Here is an 18807-nt window from a genome sequence, read left to right as displayed (position 1 = left end):
CTAACTGCCTTGTTCATGAGGTGACTGTAATAGGACACAAGTCCTGTGAGGTTACCAGGTTACCATCATTCCAACTGTAAGCACAATTAAATAACTTAAACTTATTAAATAACTTCCAAAGTCACACGGATTTAAGTGGAGCTCTTTTGCTCTAGAAAGATGAATGATGAATAATGATGGAACCTCAAATCTGCACTCCATTTTAAAGCACTTAAACAGAACGAAAAATCTGGAGTCTAACACAGTCTCAGGCACAGTATTCCCCACTGTTAGAATGAACTAATGAGCAGTTGCTTCAGGGCCAAAAATAAGTCTTAAGGATCAATAATTTGATTATTTTTAAATTCCATAAAATCCCTCAGCTCATCAGGTTCTGGAACTCCTATACGACAACCCCCCTGGGTGGGCAGCGTCAAACAAGACACCAAGACACCAGGGGAGATCGGATGTGTCCATTAATTGAGGGGACACAACGGTGTCTGCTGCATACCGCCTGGTTTTACAGATCTGAAAAGAGGCCCCGAGTCTGAAAATCAGAAAGCAAATCCAAAAGCAAATCCAAAACTTAGGCGAGTATGAAATTTAGGGAAAACAAGCATACCAAGAAACTTATAGAGAGAGCCAAGAATAAAAATTCCTTCTTTAATCCCTGGAGTCTAAATTACTGCTATATTCCTTCCTCCTGGTCCTTTTCTCTCTATAAAATAATCAACTCCAAGTCACTTTATCTGCCTGACTCATTTGGAATTAGAAACACATTTCTGGTCATCCTCTCCAAAGCACTCCGTGACACAGACCACATTATTCCTAAGGGACATGTCCAAGATCTGACCTTTGTAGATCCAGAGTGTTCCATATACTAGAGCCAGGACATTAGAAGACTGCGTTATGTTACGCAACTTTCCTACCTTTCATCTGTTTACTTGATATTATTTCAACTTAGATCTCAAAAGCAGTGCTTTATTCTTTCCCAGGTTAGAGACCTTTGAGAGACTATATGTCTCACATCAGCTCTGCCTGTTAATCCCACTGTCTATGACAACCCCAAGAGCTGTTCACCCTATGTCTAATAAGAGGGTAATCTTACATTGTGTCTTATCACTAAAAAGTCAATAATTATAAAGAGGGCATGAGGAAACTCAGAGGAGACAAGTATGTCCAGGGCCTTGATGGTCTGATGGGTATATACTTATTCCCAAATGCCTCAATTGTATACAATAAATACGCACAGCTTTCTACATGTCAATCATACTTCAATAAAGTGGTTTTTAAAAAGAGAACCTCTACCCAATTCCATGCTACGGCTGAAGAAAATATTTCATCTGAAAACATTTGTGTGAACACAGTTTTCAGACTGTTTATAATTTAAATTTATGTAAATAAATCTTTACTATACACGTGTATTAGTCTGCAGAGTAACTATATATTTACGGCTACAAATGAAATGTTAATAAGCTGTTGGCTGAATGAGATTCCAGGTTTCCACTCCTGAAGTGTTTTTTAGTCTAATCATTCTGTGACAAGGAAAATGGGAAACGTGACATGGGGGCCAAAGTAAGACAGAGTCACCCAGCAAATTACAGCTCTGCGCCTGGGCACAGTACCTAAGCTCCGAGATTCTCAGCTTCCGTATCTGTAATGTGGGAGTCATAAAAGTCTCTATCTCATCATTTTTGTGAAGATTAAGTACAAGTATGCATGTAAAGCCATTAGTAAGCCCCTGAAGATGTTAGGAATATCATAATGAGGATGATGATAATACCTTTACAAGCTAGTCTTAATTTTTTTTTAAACCTCATTTAAAGAGAATAGATTTTCTTTGAAGGAAATTATGTGTACTAAAAACTATGTGTTATCATTTTCATAAATACCCAAAACTTCTATTTGCAGCAGTAGTTTAACATGCAAATTTCTGCCAATTTTTCCAATGTATTTTCTCATAGACTGTCTATATCAAGTATCTCCTGACTTTTTAGCTATAGTGTTTTTTTTCTTTCCACATTTTCTACTATTTGAAGAATTCAACTAGTGAAATCTTGGAGTTTTGCCTGTTTTAGTCACAGTCACCTTGGAAGATACCATCACATTCTCTGCTGAACATTTCTAGGAGCAAACTTCGGCTCTACTTTTTTTTTTTTTTAAATCAGGAGGGAAATTCTTAAAAATCATTCAATACTAGGTGGGAGATGCTCTGAATCATGATGCTTAACTTCCTCAACGCATGTGGTTACCATGAACTAAAAGATAAAAAGACGCAGGCTTTATCGTGTTTTGTCTGGTGTGCCTTTTAGTGCTCAAGGAAGATGTGGCTAGAGAAAACCCGTGGCCCTTGTACATTAGAATTGTGGACTAAATACCTCAAAAGCTCCCTGTCCACTGCTCAGACAACTCAGTACCCAATCTTCAGTTAGCTCTGCTACACTTCTTTAGGTAGAACTGGTTTTCAACTCACTTTTTTACTAACAAGGATCACTGTGGACAAAAAAAAAAAGGCGCTCCTTTATTCCCTGTGATTCTTCTCTCCCATTCCGGCTCCTGCCGCCCGACCAAGCGAGGGGTTGCCACAGTGGTGCTTGTGACCCTGACAGGTGGAAACTTAGGCACCAGAGCACAGAGCCCACCCGGACCCAATAATCACCCTTCACCGCATCATCAATTCTTTCAAAAGGTTGCTTCGGAGGCCATGCCAGATAGCTTAGAGTTTATATGGGTAAAGATTATTTTGGAAATATACTGCAGTGGTATAACTCCTTAATTACGAGAAAACATGGCCCTCTGAACACACTTCAGAAGTCTCCAGAGCTGGTCAGAAAAGTGAGCAACATCTGATAAGCAAGCTCTGATATCCTGCAGAACTCTCTAGCGTCCTTCTATCTCTTCTTCCCTGTGTCTTCCAGTCCTGGAACATTCTAGACCTCCTGCCTCCAGGCTTACCTCCTTCACCCTCATGCTATTTCTTGATACATTCACCAAAAAAATTAAAAACCTTTCTAAAATGCTAATCTAATCATGCTTGCTAGGCCTAAAATTCATTCTTTCTGGTCAAATCAAGAAAAAAAAAGTGTGAACTCCTCAACATGGCATATAAGGCCCTTCATCTTCTGGCCCTGGATTCATCTTACTGAGCTCTAATATCCTGATTGTACTGCATTTCCAAAACATATCAGTTTCACTTATATGAGGGTTTCTCAACTTCAGCACCAGTAACATTTTAGGCTGATGATTCCTTGCACAGCCTCCCTGGCCTCTACCCACTAGACGTCTCTAGCCTGACAACCCCCCACCCTTCCAAAGTCATAACAATCCAAAATGTCTCTAGACACTACCAGACGCCCCCTGCGTGAGCTCATCCCCAACACTGGCTCCCATCCTTGCTTTTTAAAATGTTAACCTCTTGCTAAAACATCCATCTTTCTTCCTCATCCTGTTCCCAAATTTCACTTAGCTAACTCTCGAACTTGAAATTTCGACTCAGCTGCCGCCCTCTTTTCCTGTCTACTTCAAAAGGGAAGTATTGGACTTTTCTCTGGGTATCCTGAATACTTTAGTGTTGAATCCAATCACAGTCAAACAATATCAAACATTTACATAGGTACTATCAACCCTACCACATAGGGAGTGAGTGTCTAGCCATTATATCTCTAGCACCTGACACAATCTACCTAACAGCAGGTGTTCAAAAATGATTATGGAATCAACAGATGAAAAATACACACAAATATTCTGTAATAATCATGGCAGTCAAGAAAGGCAAGCCATATAAGTCACTCAGTTTAATGGTCTCAGGTAGTAGAAACATTTTATCATTTTATATTCTACCAGAGGTCATGTCCAATTTTCATGGAAAGCCAAAAAAAAAAAAGAAAATTAAGAATAAAGAAGTTAACTCACAGCTTGTAAGTACCGGAAAGACAAGATGGAACCACTTAATGCCCCAAAGGCATTACTGTCTTCAAAATCTCCTTCTTCAAGTAAGAACTGCTGGCCTTTAAAATGTTCTTTTTCATAGGCAACCCATCTACAAATAGAGGACATACAACTGAGTTATTAATAAAACTGCAGTCAAGAAAGAGAGAAAATCATGATAAAGCACCCAGGTGCATATCACCATCTCTTAAAAAAGCAATACACTTATTTTGCTAGCATTTACAGAGACAAACAAATGGTGTAAACTTCATGGATCAATAATTTTAATAGTTTGGAGGCTTTTCCCAGCAAAAGGTTAGCTGTTATAGGACTGCAACCCAGGAACACATTAAATGTCTGTGGCCTGACCCTATACCACCATCAGAGCGTGGTCGGAGAATAGCTTGCCAAGGAAAAAATAATGGAAAGCGCAAACAGACACTGAGAAATACTGCAAATCCGCAATGAGATTCAAAGACAATCAGTCTTGTTTTTCTGATTAAGCCCTGCTGGAATCACAGAATGATCACTATATTAAACATGCATTTAGGGTTTAACTTGAAGGAGCCTGTCACCAGCTTTGGATCTGAAACACATCGCAGGAGGGTTTAGCAAGGAGAAACTGGGTAATGCGACTGGGATGGTATTAGCCCTGGTGGTCTAAATACATACAAAGACTTCTGTAAATATTTACAGGTAGGAAATGTCACTCCCACCATTTTATCAGTGGTGAGAATGGAAACAGGAAGCCCCATGGCAGACTTTCCAAGGACAGAGGTTTCTTGACTTCTAATTTAAAATTATCAGTACCGAACACTGATAAACACCGTTACTCATTAGTTCTTTAGGAAACTTACCTTAATCTGCAGTAACCCACAGTAGCTAATGCAGTGTGGGCATAGACAAAACATGCTGCCCTGCTTAAATCTGCCCTTAGCTGGCACTGTGTAACTAGAGTGGGGCCCGCTCCAACGGGGCAGATTCCAAGAGTGACTACTCTGGGCTCCTGGGTTGGGGACTTCTGAATTCTAGAGCTTGTCAAACTGAAGCCGGGTAGGGCTAACCACATTCTTTTGGGAAGATACACAAAGTATTCCTAAGAACTGTTTTCCTAGGGTACAAAGTAACAGTAGCCCCTCAGTACTCCTGAACTCATATCTAATTTCTGTAGGTGTGCATATGGTAGGGAAAGGGGTAAGGGTCCATGTGAGTTAGAATAAACATTTTATATATATGAGCATATTTGTAATATGTAAAGAAACGACTATTATTGTATTCTTAAACTACTGTGTGAAAATAAATTTTACAAGAGAACTTTCAAATTCTAAGTTTATATAAATGGGACTATTCAAAACATGCTTTTAATATACCTGAATGGGAAAAATAAGATATAGAAGACCTAGTATCAGGGGAGAAATCAGTAAAGTATGACAGTTCAAAAATCTGCACAGCCTTTCTCAGTAGATTAAGTTTTAATTAAGATTCAACTTACATCTATCTGGGATATTTAAAAATAGATGTTATCTGAGAAAAATGAAGACACATCAACCTCATTTTCTCTAGATTCCTTAAGACAGGACAGAGGTGAGGAAGAGTTCCTATTATTTACAGATAAAGTTCATGAGTTAAAAGTGAAAAATAATGAAATAGTGAAGTAGAAAAAAAAAAGTAGAATTAGTGAAAAAAATAAAAGTCACCTGTTCATCTTTATATTGGACATCACATTTTTCTCCTGCAGGTATCATATAAAAAATGAAAGTGTGCATAACGTTTTACTAGCCACAATATTTTGAGATTGTATAAAATAATCACAAATACACTTAGAAAATAATGCAAACCAAAATCTAGTTCATGATAAAAATCACTCAGATCTTAAAGGAAAGAAAAGAAAAATATTTTATCGCAGGACTAACAAGAAGCACACGTGTCCACGGATCAGAGAACATTACGACTACATAAAAACAATAAAAATTTATCCAAAACAGATTTGTTTTTCAAGCCTCTGATAAATTTTTTAAATTCAAAGGCGAGGAACTGGATAATAACTAATACACCCGACTGAGACAGGCTGGGGCCTGGGACCCTTTGCTGCAGTGCTGCAATGCTTACACGAGAATAAACCTCTCCTGGAGGGACAAAGGACAAAGAAACTATGGGACTACAAATCACTGTGTTCACGTATAGTTGGGGCAAATTCTGGACAAAAGACACACAAAAAAAAAAACAAAAAAAAGAAAGAAAAAGCAGGGGGTCAGGAGCAAAAGCAGAGAACTGTGCATGCCCTCTGCAGGTGATACCACCTAAGGGGTGGGCAAACCACTAAGCCGTCAATTCCTGGACAACCCCTACCCTCACTCCATGTAAGGAACAAGCTCGCCTCTACCTCAGGGCACAAGCAAGGGAATCCTGTTGTTTGTTCTTGATCCCCTCTGCTGCAACAGGAGCCCTAATAAAGCCTTGCCTGAATTTCCAGTCTGGTCTCTGATCAACTCCTATTGATTAAGGAGGTCAAGAACCTTGTGGTCAGTAACAAGACCAGTTACAGACATGACCTACACATCCAATGCATTGCATAGTATATTTCCATTTTGGTTAGTATATCCACTACTTGATCTAGTGTCAGAAACTGCAAAGACTAAGTCTCTAAATATAGACCCTTGAGTAATCTTAAGTCATTTAACTTCTTTGGATGAAATATTTGAACAGCATCTTTTGCTAGAATACAATGAACAAGTTATATGATGTACTGCAAATAAGAGACATGGCTGATTCATGTCAATGTATGACAAAACCCACTACAATACTGTAAAGTAATTAGCCTCCAACTAATAAAAATAAATGAAAAAAAAGAGATTGATGCTTAAATTAAAATAAACCAACATTTCAAATATTAATAATTCAACCTATCAACAGAGAGATTAACACGTCTGAAGGAATTCTAGCCCTGAGTTGACCATGGCAATTAAGTTATGAGGAAAGCTTCTTTTCTATGGTTTTACCTGTGAAGATACAAATACAAAGTTTCACCCTAGTCCAGTAACTGCTGAGAGTGGGGTAGAGGTGCTGTTGGTTACACTTGGATTCCTTCTTAGGGAGCTTTCTTAAAAACAGTGCAGGGCCAGAAGGTAACCAATGTCAAGAACCCTTGATTTTGTAAACACACAACCCAGGCTACCTCTTTAATGAGGGAGGACTCACTGCCAAGACCCTTAGCACCAAAAGTCAACAGAGGTAGAACAGAGTGAAAATCGGGACTCTCAGGCATGTGCATAATCTGTCGAGAAATAATCTTGTCTTGCAATTCTTATCTTCTATATCGTGCATACAAATACTAAGTGCTTAAGTTTGAGAAACTGTTCCCTTCATTTAATCTATCTCAAAATCTCTAATACTAACAAGAGTTCACAGAAAGCTGTCAGTAATAGGTTCTATTTCCCACATTTCAGAAGGGATGTATATTTTTAGATTAAGGTAGGTTGTTTTTGCTCTGCTCAGCACATTTTTTGTGCTGATCTTCAAAACTAGACAAGGGAATCACGTATGGGAAATAAATAATACTCACACTCCACCGATGACACGGATTGATCCAATTCCATGAAAGTCTACATCATTTTTTAAAAAATTAGGGACAGAATCTATGTGTTCACTAAACTCTTTGGCCTGTCCATGGAAGTGAGGTTTTTCATAAATAATAACCTGAAAAATATGAAAAAAATCACTTGGCATGCTCTTATTTTAGAATAGATACATTCTGATTTATATGACACTGAAGGCCACAACCTGAATGAAGGACCACTGTTCATTTTCTTCCTTTATACTCAAAATACAGAATACTGTCTGACATTCACAAAGAATATGTGAGTCTTTATCCATGATAAAGATAAAATATCTTGATAATATGTTTCTCTTATATCAACATACTCAAATATAATTACATGTTCTATTTACCCAAATCCTAGGACCATTGCAAAGAGTAAACTGTCTTGAACTATCTATGTTTTTCTCTCTGTTCAATATTTGATACAGATCCGCCTTATATTTACTGAATTTCCTCTATTAAGAAACCAAAACTCTCCTGAGTTTAAGAAAACTTGCCATTTCTTGCGACATTGCTTATATGGTCACTACTAATCACTGAGAATTACACATGCAAATTCTTGAATTTAAATAAAAAAGTTCCTAAAAGTTATAAATGATTGAAAAATGTTTGGTATTCTTATTGGATATTTGGTTCAAATGGAGGAGAGAATGCAGTAGGACACAGATTTCTAGCATTTCGTTTACTTCAGACTTGGATTGGTACAAGTACTTCCCTTCTATTTTTTTTATTTTATTTACCAAGCCTAAGCTGCCCTTGGGGTTCAGGGAAGCAATGACAGTAATAGCACTCATCTACCCACACTTAATCACCTGGTCCTATTTATGGCTGATGGCATAATTTGTATACAATTGGTGAATAAAATCCCATGCTTAGACACACTGAACCAGCAAGTTATAGCTTCTTTATTTAAAAAGAAAAACAACAGCAACACTGAGAATATTACACAGACTGAAAAAAAAAAAATATTTAGTACTGATCCTGCTGTTTTCTACATATTAAATTTTCAGAGTGCTGTATTGGAAGTGATGAAGTATTATTTGGGTTTAATACACGCTACATACGTTGAACACATTCAAACTAAGAAGCAATAATTCTTTGATGAGTAAGTCACAAGCCAACATCTAACAACTTAAAAACTGTGACTGTCTAGGACAACCATTCCATTCACATGCCTCAGACTGCAACTGTCCCCAGAAGAGTCAGCCCAGAGCTCCGATGCCGCAGACAGAAAGGCTGAGACAACTCACTCCGGGAGCGTCACAGCCAATTCTGCACTCATGAGGTCACTAGTTCAAAACCCTGGCTGCATGTCAGGAGTCACCCAGGGAGCGCTGAAAAATTTAAACCACACCCCAGGCCAAAGAAGTATCTTTTCCAATGGAACCCAGGCAGAAGCATTTTTTTTAGAACTCACATATGAATGATTCCAACATACAGCCAAATTGTATTAGATTCATTCAGATACTAAGTTTAAAAAAAAAAAACTCCATCTATGTGATTGGGAGAACGGTAGTCAATTCCACAAATTAGGAAGCCCCGAAATGGGAAAACTGGGGGAACTGTGCCTTGGTTTGGAGAGGAGGATGGATGAATCCCTGTGCCCCTGCCCGCCTCTGAAAGTGCTGCAGTCTAATTACACAGAGGTCTGTTTGCATCTTTCATCACTACGCTGGTTTTCTTCCTATCTCCCTGTACAGGCATCCTACGATTCCGTTTCTTCTTCTTTCCCAAAACGGACTTAATTCTGGCATCACTACCACCCATTTCGGCGCCTCTACTGTTCCCTTCAGACACTCCTGCTTTCAAACTGACATCACCTGACAGAAGCCGCTTGCATCTCCTCCTGATCATCCTTCATCTCCATCCCGAGCACCATTCCCAAATGCCTGCCGGGTATTTCCACGTGAATGTCTAGCTATCACCTCAACCCCTTGCCCCCGATAAAACAAATATCAAACCTATCATCTTTCCAGCCCAGTAGGTGCTTACGGGGTCTGACTGGGTTGTCAGAACAGACCTCCACCTTTCTGTACTAAGCCCTCTCGTCATTTGAGCGTGGGCCCTCAGCAACCCGTCTGCAGTCACTGCCCACCAACCCAAGATACATCACCTAGCTATTGCCAGCATACATTCAGGTAATCACATTTTTACTGTAATAGTCCCAAATAGTTAAGGGGCTTCCCAGGTGGTGCTAGTGATAAAGAACCCGCCTGCCAATGCAGGAGATACAAGAGACGTGGGTTCAATCCATGGGTCAGGCAGATCCCCTGGAGAAGAAAATGGCAACCCACTCCAGTAATCTTGCCTGGGAAATCCTGTGGACAGAGGAGCCTCATGGGCTACAGTCCATGGGGTTGCAAAGAGATGGACATGACTGAAGTGACTTAACACACATACACAAATAGTTAAAAGATTTAATTCTCACACTTTTTAGCCTGCTACCAAAGTCTGTTCAAGACTCACCTTTAAGTTCATAGGCATTTCCACTTTCAGGCCACCCTTAAGATGACAAAAAATTTTAAATATTAGATATATTCTTATTTAAAATGTCTGCAAGTAACTAAGTAATATATGCAGGTTATATAAAAACTTGATTGGTGAAGATTACATACCAAATTTAAGTTGTGGTATTTAAAATTTTTAAGTATAGAACTCTACAGTAGTCAAAATCAAGTCAGACGATTCTATATCAATGTAAATGGGGTAAGAAATCTTGGAAAGATACTTTCCAGAGTACAACCACTACAAGGAAGGAAACCAAGCTTTAGTTCTTGAGTACATGTGACCAATTAAAGATTTAATCCCACAGCAGAGTGTCTCAAAAAGAAGAGTGGAGTTGTTAGTAGACTGAAAACTTTGATTTGGCAGGGTAGATTTCTAAACCACTTAATACTCAGTTTCTTCTATACAAAGGCTTGGGCGTTCTGTGTTAGAGCATTTCATCTTCCAAGTCCTATCACACTTGCTGTCTTTGTGACCACATGGAGATAGAGCATAAAAGGTAACCCATGCCTCACAAAAGCTCTTGTGTATAATTTGTTTCCAGTGCTACTCCACATTGATACTCCTTAAAATTTCTGTTTTTGCTGGGTTTTAGTATTTTTTTAAGGCACAGCACAAAAACGGTTTGTCACATAGCCACTATTTAATTGAACAGTTTGCCCCTCAAATAAAAATATTTGCAACAAAATTAATCATTAATACACGTATTACTTTTAAGAAAGTAACCATTCACAGACCTACCCATTTATTATTAATGTTGAACTGATCATGCATTATTGCAATGGAAGAGTATAATATACAACAAGCAATTTTCTAATAAGCATCAAAAAAACAAATTTAGAATTTTTTAAAGTATGCAAAATGTTCACAGAGTATTACCTTATAAGGAAACATCATGAATTGTGATACATATAGTACAAAGTAAATTCAGACATCTAGAAAAACATTAAAATGGAAATGTTTCTAGAAAACATTAAAATATTTTCACAAATACTGAAAGAAACAAAACAACAATGTATGAATACTTTGCCCATTTTGTAGCAGACATAATACATGTCTCAAGACAGAGATGCATGACCAATCATCAGAGCTATCTTATTTTTGAATTCATGGATATTTGGGAAAATGTTTCATTTTATATTTTCTTACCATTTGAAGTGGATGCAATGATTTCATTTCTGCTGCAGAAATCTCAAAGAGTCCATGGTCCTCCTCCAAAACTATAGCTTGCCCCTTGAAATTAATATCCGGGTAAGCAAGCCAACTAAATAAGAAATGAATGGTTGGTTAAAGTATAACAGGAATACTTTAATCTGGTTCTGTAAGAGTTAAAAGCTAAAAAAAAAAAGCTACAAAAAGAAGAAATCTCTGTCACAGAATTACATTAGTAAAACACATTCAAAGTGACAGCACTAGACAACATATAACAATGAATTAACATGTTATTAATTACTTACATTCAGACAGTATTCTAAGTTTATTATGTTTTTCAAGCATTGGCATCACTTTCCTATTATATGTTTTCCAATATTTAAAAGTTATGAAACCTTTAATGCAATTAGGATATAACTGAAAAATAAAAATCATTCCGCTATATTTCTGTTTTAAACTTGGGCAATCAGAGGTAGGGATTCCACTATGCATTTTACACCTTTGATCCATAGTTTCAGAATCAGTATCAGTTCTTGGTTTCCCTCAGGAAGAGTATTTGAAATAAGATTCCTAAAAGAACCATCCAGAAACCAGCTAAACTGGATAATTACAGACAGTTCTCAGGACTGTGTTAATTACTGGGTCTGCCCAACAGTTCTAACATGTGGGAGAGATGAAGGGAGATGTCCAAAGTGACCCCTAAATTCAACACCAGTCATCATCAGAGCAGATGAAAATGGAGGAAGAGGGAAGAAGGATACACACTGAACCAGAAATCACAAAACTTGTGACTCAAGTCAATCTGGGACTGAATTAACACTGAACTCAGACCCACAGTCCTGAAGATACCTTTGAAATCAGAAAGGCCTAGGACCAAAGCCATGCTTACCAGCTGGCAGCTTAGCACAAGCCACGTAATTGTTTCATTTGTGACGGGAGAGTAGCTCTACCTATCTTCCAGGAACAGAAGAGAAATAAACACTGGTACTATAAAGGCCCTCAGTTACTACCAGCATGAGACAGACACTCTGCAAGTAGCTCAGGCTCTAGAGTTTTAGGTCAGGGATATGCATTTATTTCTCAGTCCCACAATCTGGTGGGTGAAAAGACAATGGATTGATTCATCTGTCAAAAATGGTGTCTGGGAACCTGTATCTGCTTCTGTGAGTCATCTATCAAAAACTTAACTGGATCTGAAAAGAAGACAGAATCTGTTTTAAAATATGAAAAAGTCTTTCTTAGGTATCCAGAAGTATACACAGCAAAATTAACACTTCAGAAATGTGTAGGTCACCAACTGAAATATGAGACAAAGTTAACTTTGGTGGCCATCAATCACTGTAGTGATGAGAAGCAGATACGTACACGCCTGACTTCACGGTGAAGGACACAGATTTGGGAATATTCAGCTCTTCCAAATTGGGGACCGCTCGCTGGATGTAGATAGGACAACATGCCAGGTCAGACTGTGGGCAAAGCTCTATCTCTGGAATACTGCAGTCCTGGAAAGGAAAAAAAAAAAAGTTGACTTTGAACTATCTAGAGACACACACTGCAGTATCCTAACACCCTGGATATGCAGTTACAATTATTTTCACCGTTCAGCGGAATTTTTAACCAATAACAGCATAAAGGAAAGAGTGTTTCTTCTTACCAGTCTGTTAAAGTAAATTTTTCTAAGAAGTTACATTGACAATGTGAGAATTATATAAATATTATTGATTGAAAAATATTACCCTGATTCTTCCTGCTTTGTTTTCAAAAGTCCTGCTCCATTAAGCAATGTGCAAAGTTACCAACATATGAGTGCCAAGAGTTTGTCAGCCTTCCTTCTCAGAAGCACAACAAAGCCATAGGGAGGAAGGGAGTTAAATAAAAGCTGATCTCATGGGGACCATAAAAAATAAATAACAGAGAGGCACTACTCTCTCAGCGGGTTATCTCAATTACCTTGACAAAAGAAGTAGGAATTAGAGGTGAGGGTAGAGGAAATCTGTTTTCTTACTTGTGGCATTTATTTTCTGTAGTATGAGTTGGCTTGAAGAAGAAAGACATTATGAAATTTGATCCTATCCTTCATCACACATGCACTGTCACCATGTCCTGTCAAACTTTTCTTTAAAATTGCCCCTGTCAAGGTCTTTCGTCAAGGCCAAACTTTGATTACGGGCCTAGACCACCGATCCAGAAAGCTTACTCTTTATATAGCTGGGCATGTGGGAACACCACATCCCTCATCATACTCCTTGACTTGAGACCCAAGCAATTCATATTCATATTTTGATTTTCCTTTTAAAATATGGCAACGACCCACAACTAACTCACTCACAATAACCCACGACGACACTACCTACCTTCAACTCTTCAGTCATACTGGTATCCATGCTATCTCTGCACCTGGCCTCTCTAAGCTTTGCAAACATTTCCCTTATTCTAACTGAAGACATGCTTTTCTGTATTCTTACTTTTGAAAATCTTTTTTAAAAAAATGCTATTGGAATATAACTGATTTACAGTCTTATGTTAGTTTTAGGTACATAGCATACCAATTCAGTTATATGTATATTTATTCTTTTTCAGATTCCTTTCCCATGCAGATCATTACAGAACATTAAGAAGAGTTCCCTGTGCAATCCAGTAGGTCCTTGTTGATTATCTATTTTATATTTAGTAGTGTGTATATGTTAATCCCAAGCTCCAGTTTATCCCTTCCTGACATGTTTCCCCTTTGGTAATCACTAAGTTTGCTTTCAATAATTAGTTCTAACTCAAAAAAGACCATATCTTTTCTTTCTTTTTTTTTAGACCATATCTTTTCTTAAGGAATCAAAACCACAATTATCTTTCCCTTCTCTGAAACTACAGTCAAGCTGTCTAATCTCTCTCAGTAATCCTGAGTGTTTCATTATATGACTCATGGTTCAGTAGCATAATTCTCATCTAGGACACTGTGGAATTCAAATGCCTCTGCTTTAATGAAATAGGTAAATGCAATCAACTATTAGAGGTGACATTTATTAGACTGAACAATTATATTTATTATTGTAATGTTTTGCAATTTCAAAATGGTATCTAATTTTTTAATCTTTTTTCCAAACCGAGTTCTATTATTAATCATTATTAATCATTCTGATTAGTATGTAAAAGCAAGCAAACTGATACATCTTGTTTTCAGAAAGTTCTAAAATGCAATACAGTAAGAAGGTATAACCTAAAATATCCTTTAAAGTATAAAAAGTTTATTTCCGTCTAAGTTTCATTTAAAAAAAATGGTCAGAAATGTCCAGAAGAGTCACCTGTCAGTCTTCAAGTCTCTTTGTTTGCTATTAAAAATAGAGTTCTAGTAACATAATTTAAAATGTTCCCCCAGGGATCTGAGGTACAGTAACAGAATACATAACTAAGTGTCTCACACAAATAAGTTTCCTCTGCATTGTGTTATACAAACAATGTTTGGGTGGTGTATTTTAAAAGGGAAAAAGCTAAGAGGCTTTTGAGTCTACATCACACAGAAGGAAACAGCATAATGGAAAAGAGGTAATGATGGCTAAAAAATTGAAAACATAAGCAACATCGCTTACATTCTCAACTGTCGTACTAGAGGACTGATTTTTTTTCTCTAGTTGGCTGAAAAAGATTTTACTAATAAGTTCTATTTTCTCCATGGTGGCTATTCACAGAAGTAATGTCTTTTGCAAGATTTGTGTAATTCTTGATGAACAAAGGGAGTAAACAACTAGCCTTACAGGAACCTAGCAACAATAAACAGTTTGTACTCTTAGTAAAGAAACGTTTATACGGTTTCCTCCCAGACCTTTCTAGTCATGATATACTTTCTAAATACATCTTGGTGAAATCTATAAGCTCAGACTACTAAAGCAACCAGTAAGAATGGAGACAAACCTATGGGAGGGAAACAGGGTAAGAATGAACTATATAAATAGTAAAAAACAAAACAAAACAAACCTCCAAAAACCCAAGGAACTACTTGCCTCTGCCTTACATGAAATACCTTCAGTCCCTGATCTAGCAACGGCTCTCTTGCTCCTCAGCTCACTAATGAGGGCAAACCTAATTAACTCCCGAAAGAAGGCAATGTCACTCCTTTAAAAAAAAAAGAAATATATATATATAAAATGCATAGTAAACAGAGAAATGTTCAGGATTCACTTTTTCTATTTGAGGAAAAAAAGCACCTGACTCGAGGCTCACTGCACTGTTACCCCACCTCCAATTACTCCCACGAGGGGCAAAGATGACCCCTGAGCAGAATCTACAGCTGCAGATGACTGGCGGTATCTTCTGTTTCTTGCTCCATTTACAGCAAAGTGAAGATATCATGCAAGTATTATCTTCAAAGGACAGTCTTTAAAGCTTTGACTACTTAAGATGAGAGCCACTAGAAGATGGTGAAACAAGATAAAGCTGGCATGGGCCTAGGTGAATTTGGAATGGCCACCATGAAAATGAAGCTATCAACAGGCCGAAATGTGACAAGTTTACAAAAAGGAAGCATTTTGATGCCTGATTCTTACTTTGTAAAAATATTTAGAACAATGCTAATGCCTTTTCCATTCAACGCTCAATAGTTTTATTTTCCTTCCTCACTTCAAGTTGCTAGCAAGTCCAAGTCAAGTGGGCACTAACACAGCAATTAAAAAAAAAAAGACTCTATGAACAAACAATGGAAGAAGGAAAAAATGTAAGCATGACTTAGTCTCTTTTATAATGCATCTGAAGCAAATGGCGGATGTGCAAACACCCATTTAAATACCCATGCTCAACAGATTGAATTTTTTGTTTGATTTTATTGTTTGATTTGGGATGAGGGTGTGAAGTTTGCTGCTTACAATACCTTATTCATTTTTTTTTCCTCTTCACTAGGCCTGGCATGGTGCCTGACATTCACAAGGAAGACACAAAACCACATGCTATTAAATTTTAGAAGATTCCAACTACAAAGTGATTACCTGCTTCAAGGAGTTTCTTATGAGTGAGTTAGCTAATGAACTGAGCACTCAAATGCTGCTTGATGAGCTGAAATGCTTGTGATTAAATTTTTCGATGAAAACGCACACTGCCCTCTATCCTATGGCCATCAATCTCCCTGCACTACCAGCAAGCCACCAACGTCCACCTCAGGACACCAGCGGCTCTGCTGGGGCCTCCCTCACACTGCCCGTGGGGCCTAACTCCTGTCTGCTCTCTCAAGACGCCATCAGGCGCTGCCTGCTCCAGGAGAGGGGCGTCTTCTCCGTGACCATGTGAGGCCCTGCACTGCGCGTCTGACATCATACAGGCATGTGACTCAGCTGTCCCTGTCCTGGACTCTGAGCAGTCTGCAGGAAGACAGCATATGGGACTTGTGTTTCTATTCCCAGTGCTTCCAACAGCATCCGGTCCAAGAGCAGACACAAATATTTGTCAGACACAGGCTTAACAGTTTTGCAGAAAGTATTAATTCATGCAGACACCCCTTTAAGATAATGAGTTTTTCTGTATGCTGTCTGCAATTATCAAAGGTTTTAACAGCAGTGATCCAAATCATCATGATAGGGTCCACTTCAAAGTAGACATTGTTAGTATGTAAGTAGAATTTCCGTAATTTGAAAAATATGTACGTCCATGACTGTCGCAGGAGTAACAGCACTAAATCATGTAACTACATTACTGCTGAAGGAACCCTTAAAACACATGGGCCGATTCTGTCCTTATCGCTAACTCACTCCTCTAAACCATCAAGGCACCTCCCACAGTATGTTTTATTATATGAGGAAGGCAAGCTCTTCCTCATCTTAGTATTAATAAACAGAAATTAAAAAGCAACATTTTCCCCTTCCTTTCCCCAACCTAGCTTCTATAAGTTTCTTCTAATGCTCATCTATCTCCCCTTCTCTTATAAACACCACACACACCCACATATAAACATCCACAGACCTCCACTAGAAAAACATATTTGGAAATATCCCAAAGGTGTCTGGATGGTATACTCCAACTACTATTAAAAATACATATATATTACAACATGTAATATTTCATGTGCCACATTACATGTAACATTTAAAATTTTCATTCAACTTAATACTTTACACATATCTAGTCAAAAAATTATCAATATGATCATGAAGATTAATAAAATTACCACAATTATGATTAATAGCAACTATTTCTAAGCAGTGCTGGGCCAAAGAACAGCTTTACTACCTGACAAATGACACAAAATTTAAAAAACAGGGAAAATAAAAATCAGCTGTTTTGTTACCTTTAAGACACGTTTGATAGAGCCCAACACAAAGTTTCTTTGTGGGTGCTTTCTGTTCTGAAGAAGCCAGTCACGGTTTAACACCTTTTCTCCTTCTTCCAGAACACATTTCTGACCTTGGAAATGTGGTTTCTCATATAAAATCCAGCTGAACAAATATAAAAAGCATGATCAGTTGTAATTAACCTTCTAAGAAATGAGGCATAAAACAAATATGAGAGTTATAAGTCACGGACTACACTGTCTATTCAAATTTAAAAATCTGGGCTATTTTCTACTACTGGCGTATAAACCTATTTTGAAACAATGATGTACACTGAACAAAGAGTCTCAGAAAGAATATAAGTGCACACAACTTAGAATGCTTCCTAAACACAGCGCCACAATCTATGCTTGTGCCTATATTTACGTATACATACATTTTATAGATGTTATATACACATTTACATTAAAAACAATAGCTTAACAATTCCAAATTCCACTTCTACCCTAATTTTCCTCTTGCTGGATAATAAAGAAAATGTGTCGTATTTTATTATTTGAAGACACATTACATCACACTGTTTACAACATGAATACTGACCAGTGGGTAACCCAAACACCAGACAAAGAAATTCTGGTCCCCGCATGTCCATGAGGCATGGTCCATAATAACAAATGAGAATTTCCAGTATTTTTATGCCATACAAAGAATCCTTCACTTGTTGCTTATGTCAGTGATACAAATGACTTTAAGCATGTGGCCTTCACATTTCCTTAGCATCCCACAAATTTTGAACTCATTTTCAAAGCTATGGTTCATTCAACTTAAGCATTCAACTTGTCAAATCTATCCTGCTAATCATGCTGTGACGAAATGGCACTATTTTACTGCAGGCTGAAAATACTAAAAACAACCTATATTTTCTAATTAAGTTATGAAACTCTAATGATGTTTCAAAAAATTATTCTGGAGAGAAACAGATGCAACCATAATACAAGAAAAACATACCGCATAAGCAGCAAGAAAACAACTTGGGGGAAAATATTATAAAATTTTAAGAGATCTCTTACCAGCCCCTTACAACTTTTATCAGTACCCCATTTGGATAAGACCAAGATGTAGCATCAGGAATATTACAGTAGATCTCTTGTTTGTATTTTCTTCCATGGAGATCATAGATAACCATCTGCAACATATAGTAAGCAGACATAATAACTAATTTTAAGAATGTATTTAAAATTCTAAAATGTCCTAGAATGCAGAAAATATAATATCCTAAATACATAAAAGTAAATACCACTTTAGATGCTAAATTCCTGAATGAAATAACCATTTACTAAGTCAGTTAAAAGTTTCTACCTTAAACTCCCCAAACCTAAACACAATCTCACTTCTTTTATT

The 18807-nt window shown here is 37.5% G+C and overlaps 1 protein-coding gene across 1 annotated transcript in view; it reads right to left on the bottom strand.

Annotated features, from left to right (window-relative positions):
* Positions 1-18807, bottom strand: part of CRYBG3 (crystallin beta-gamma domain containing 3) — a 123473-nt gene that overhangs the window by 46172 nt on the left and 58494 nt on the right. The window contains exons 6-12 of the mRNA XM_043448664.1: positions 18477-18592; positions 17424-17571; positions 12527-12663; positions 11159-11273; positions 9971-10006; positions 7469-7602; positions 3892-4018 (exon numbers count right to left, since the gene is read on the bottom strand). Of these exons, the coding sequence (XP_043304599.1) occupies positions 3892-4018; positions 7469-7602; positions 9971-10006; positions 11159-11273; positions 12527-12663; positions 17424-17571; positions 18477-18592 (813 nt within the window). The remainder of the gene's footprint in view (positions 1-3891; positions 4019-7468; positions 7603-9970; positions 10007-11158; positions 11274-12526; positions 12664-17423; positions 17572-18476; positions 18593-18807) is intronic.

Source organism: Cervus canadensis, chromosome 27 (assembly GCF_019320065.1).
Source record: "Cervus canadensis isolate Bull #8, Minnesota chromosome 27, ASM1932006v1, whole genome shotgun sequence".
NCBI lineage: Eukaryota > Metazoa > Chordata > Mammalia > Artiodactyla > Cervidae > Cervus > Cervus canadensis.
Note: the sequence above shows the minus strand (reverse complement) of the source record. Positions and strands in the feature narration are given on the sequence as shown.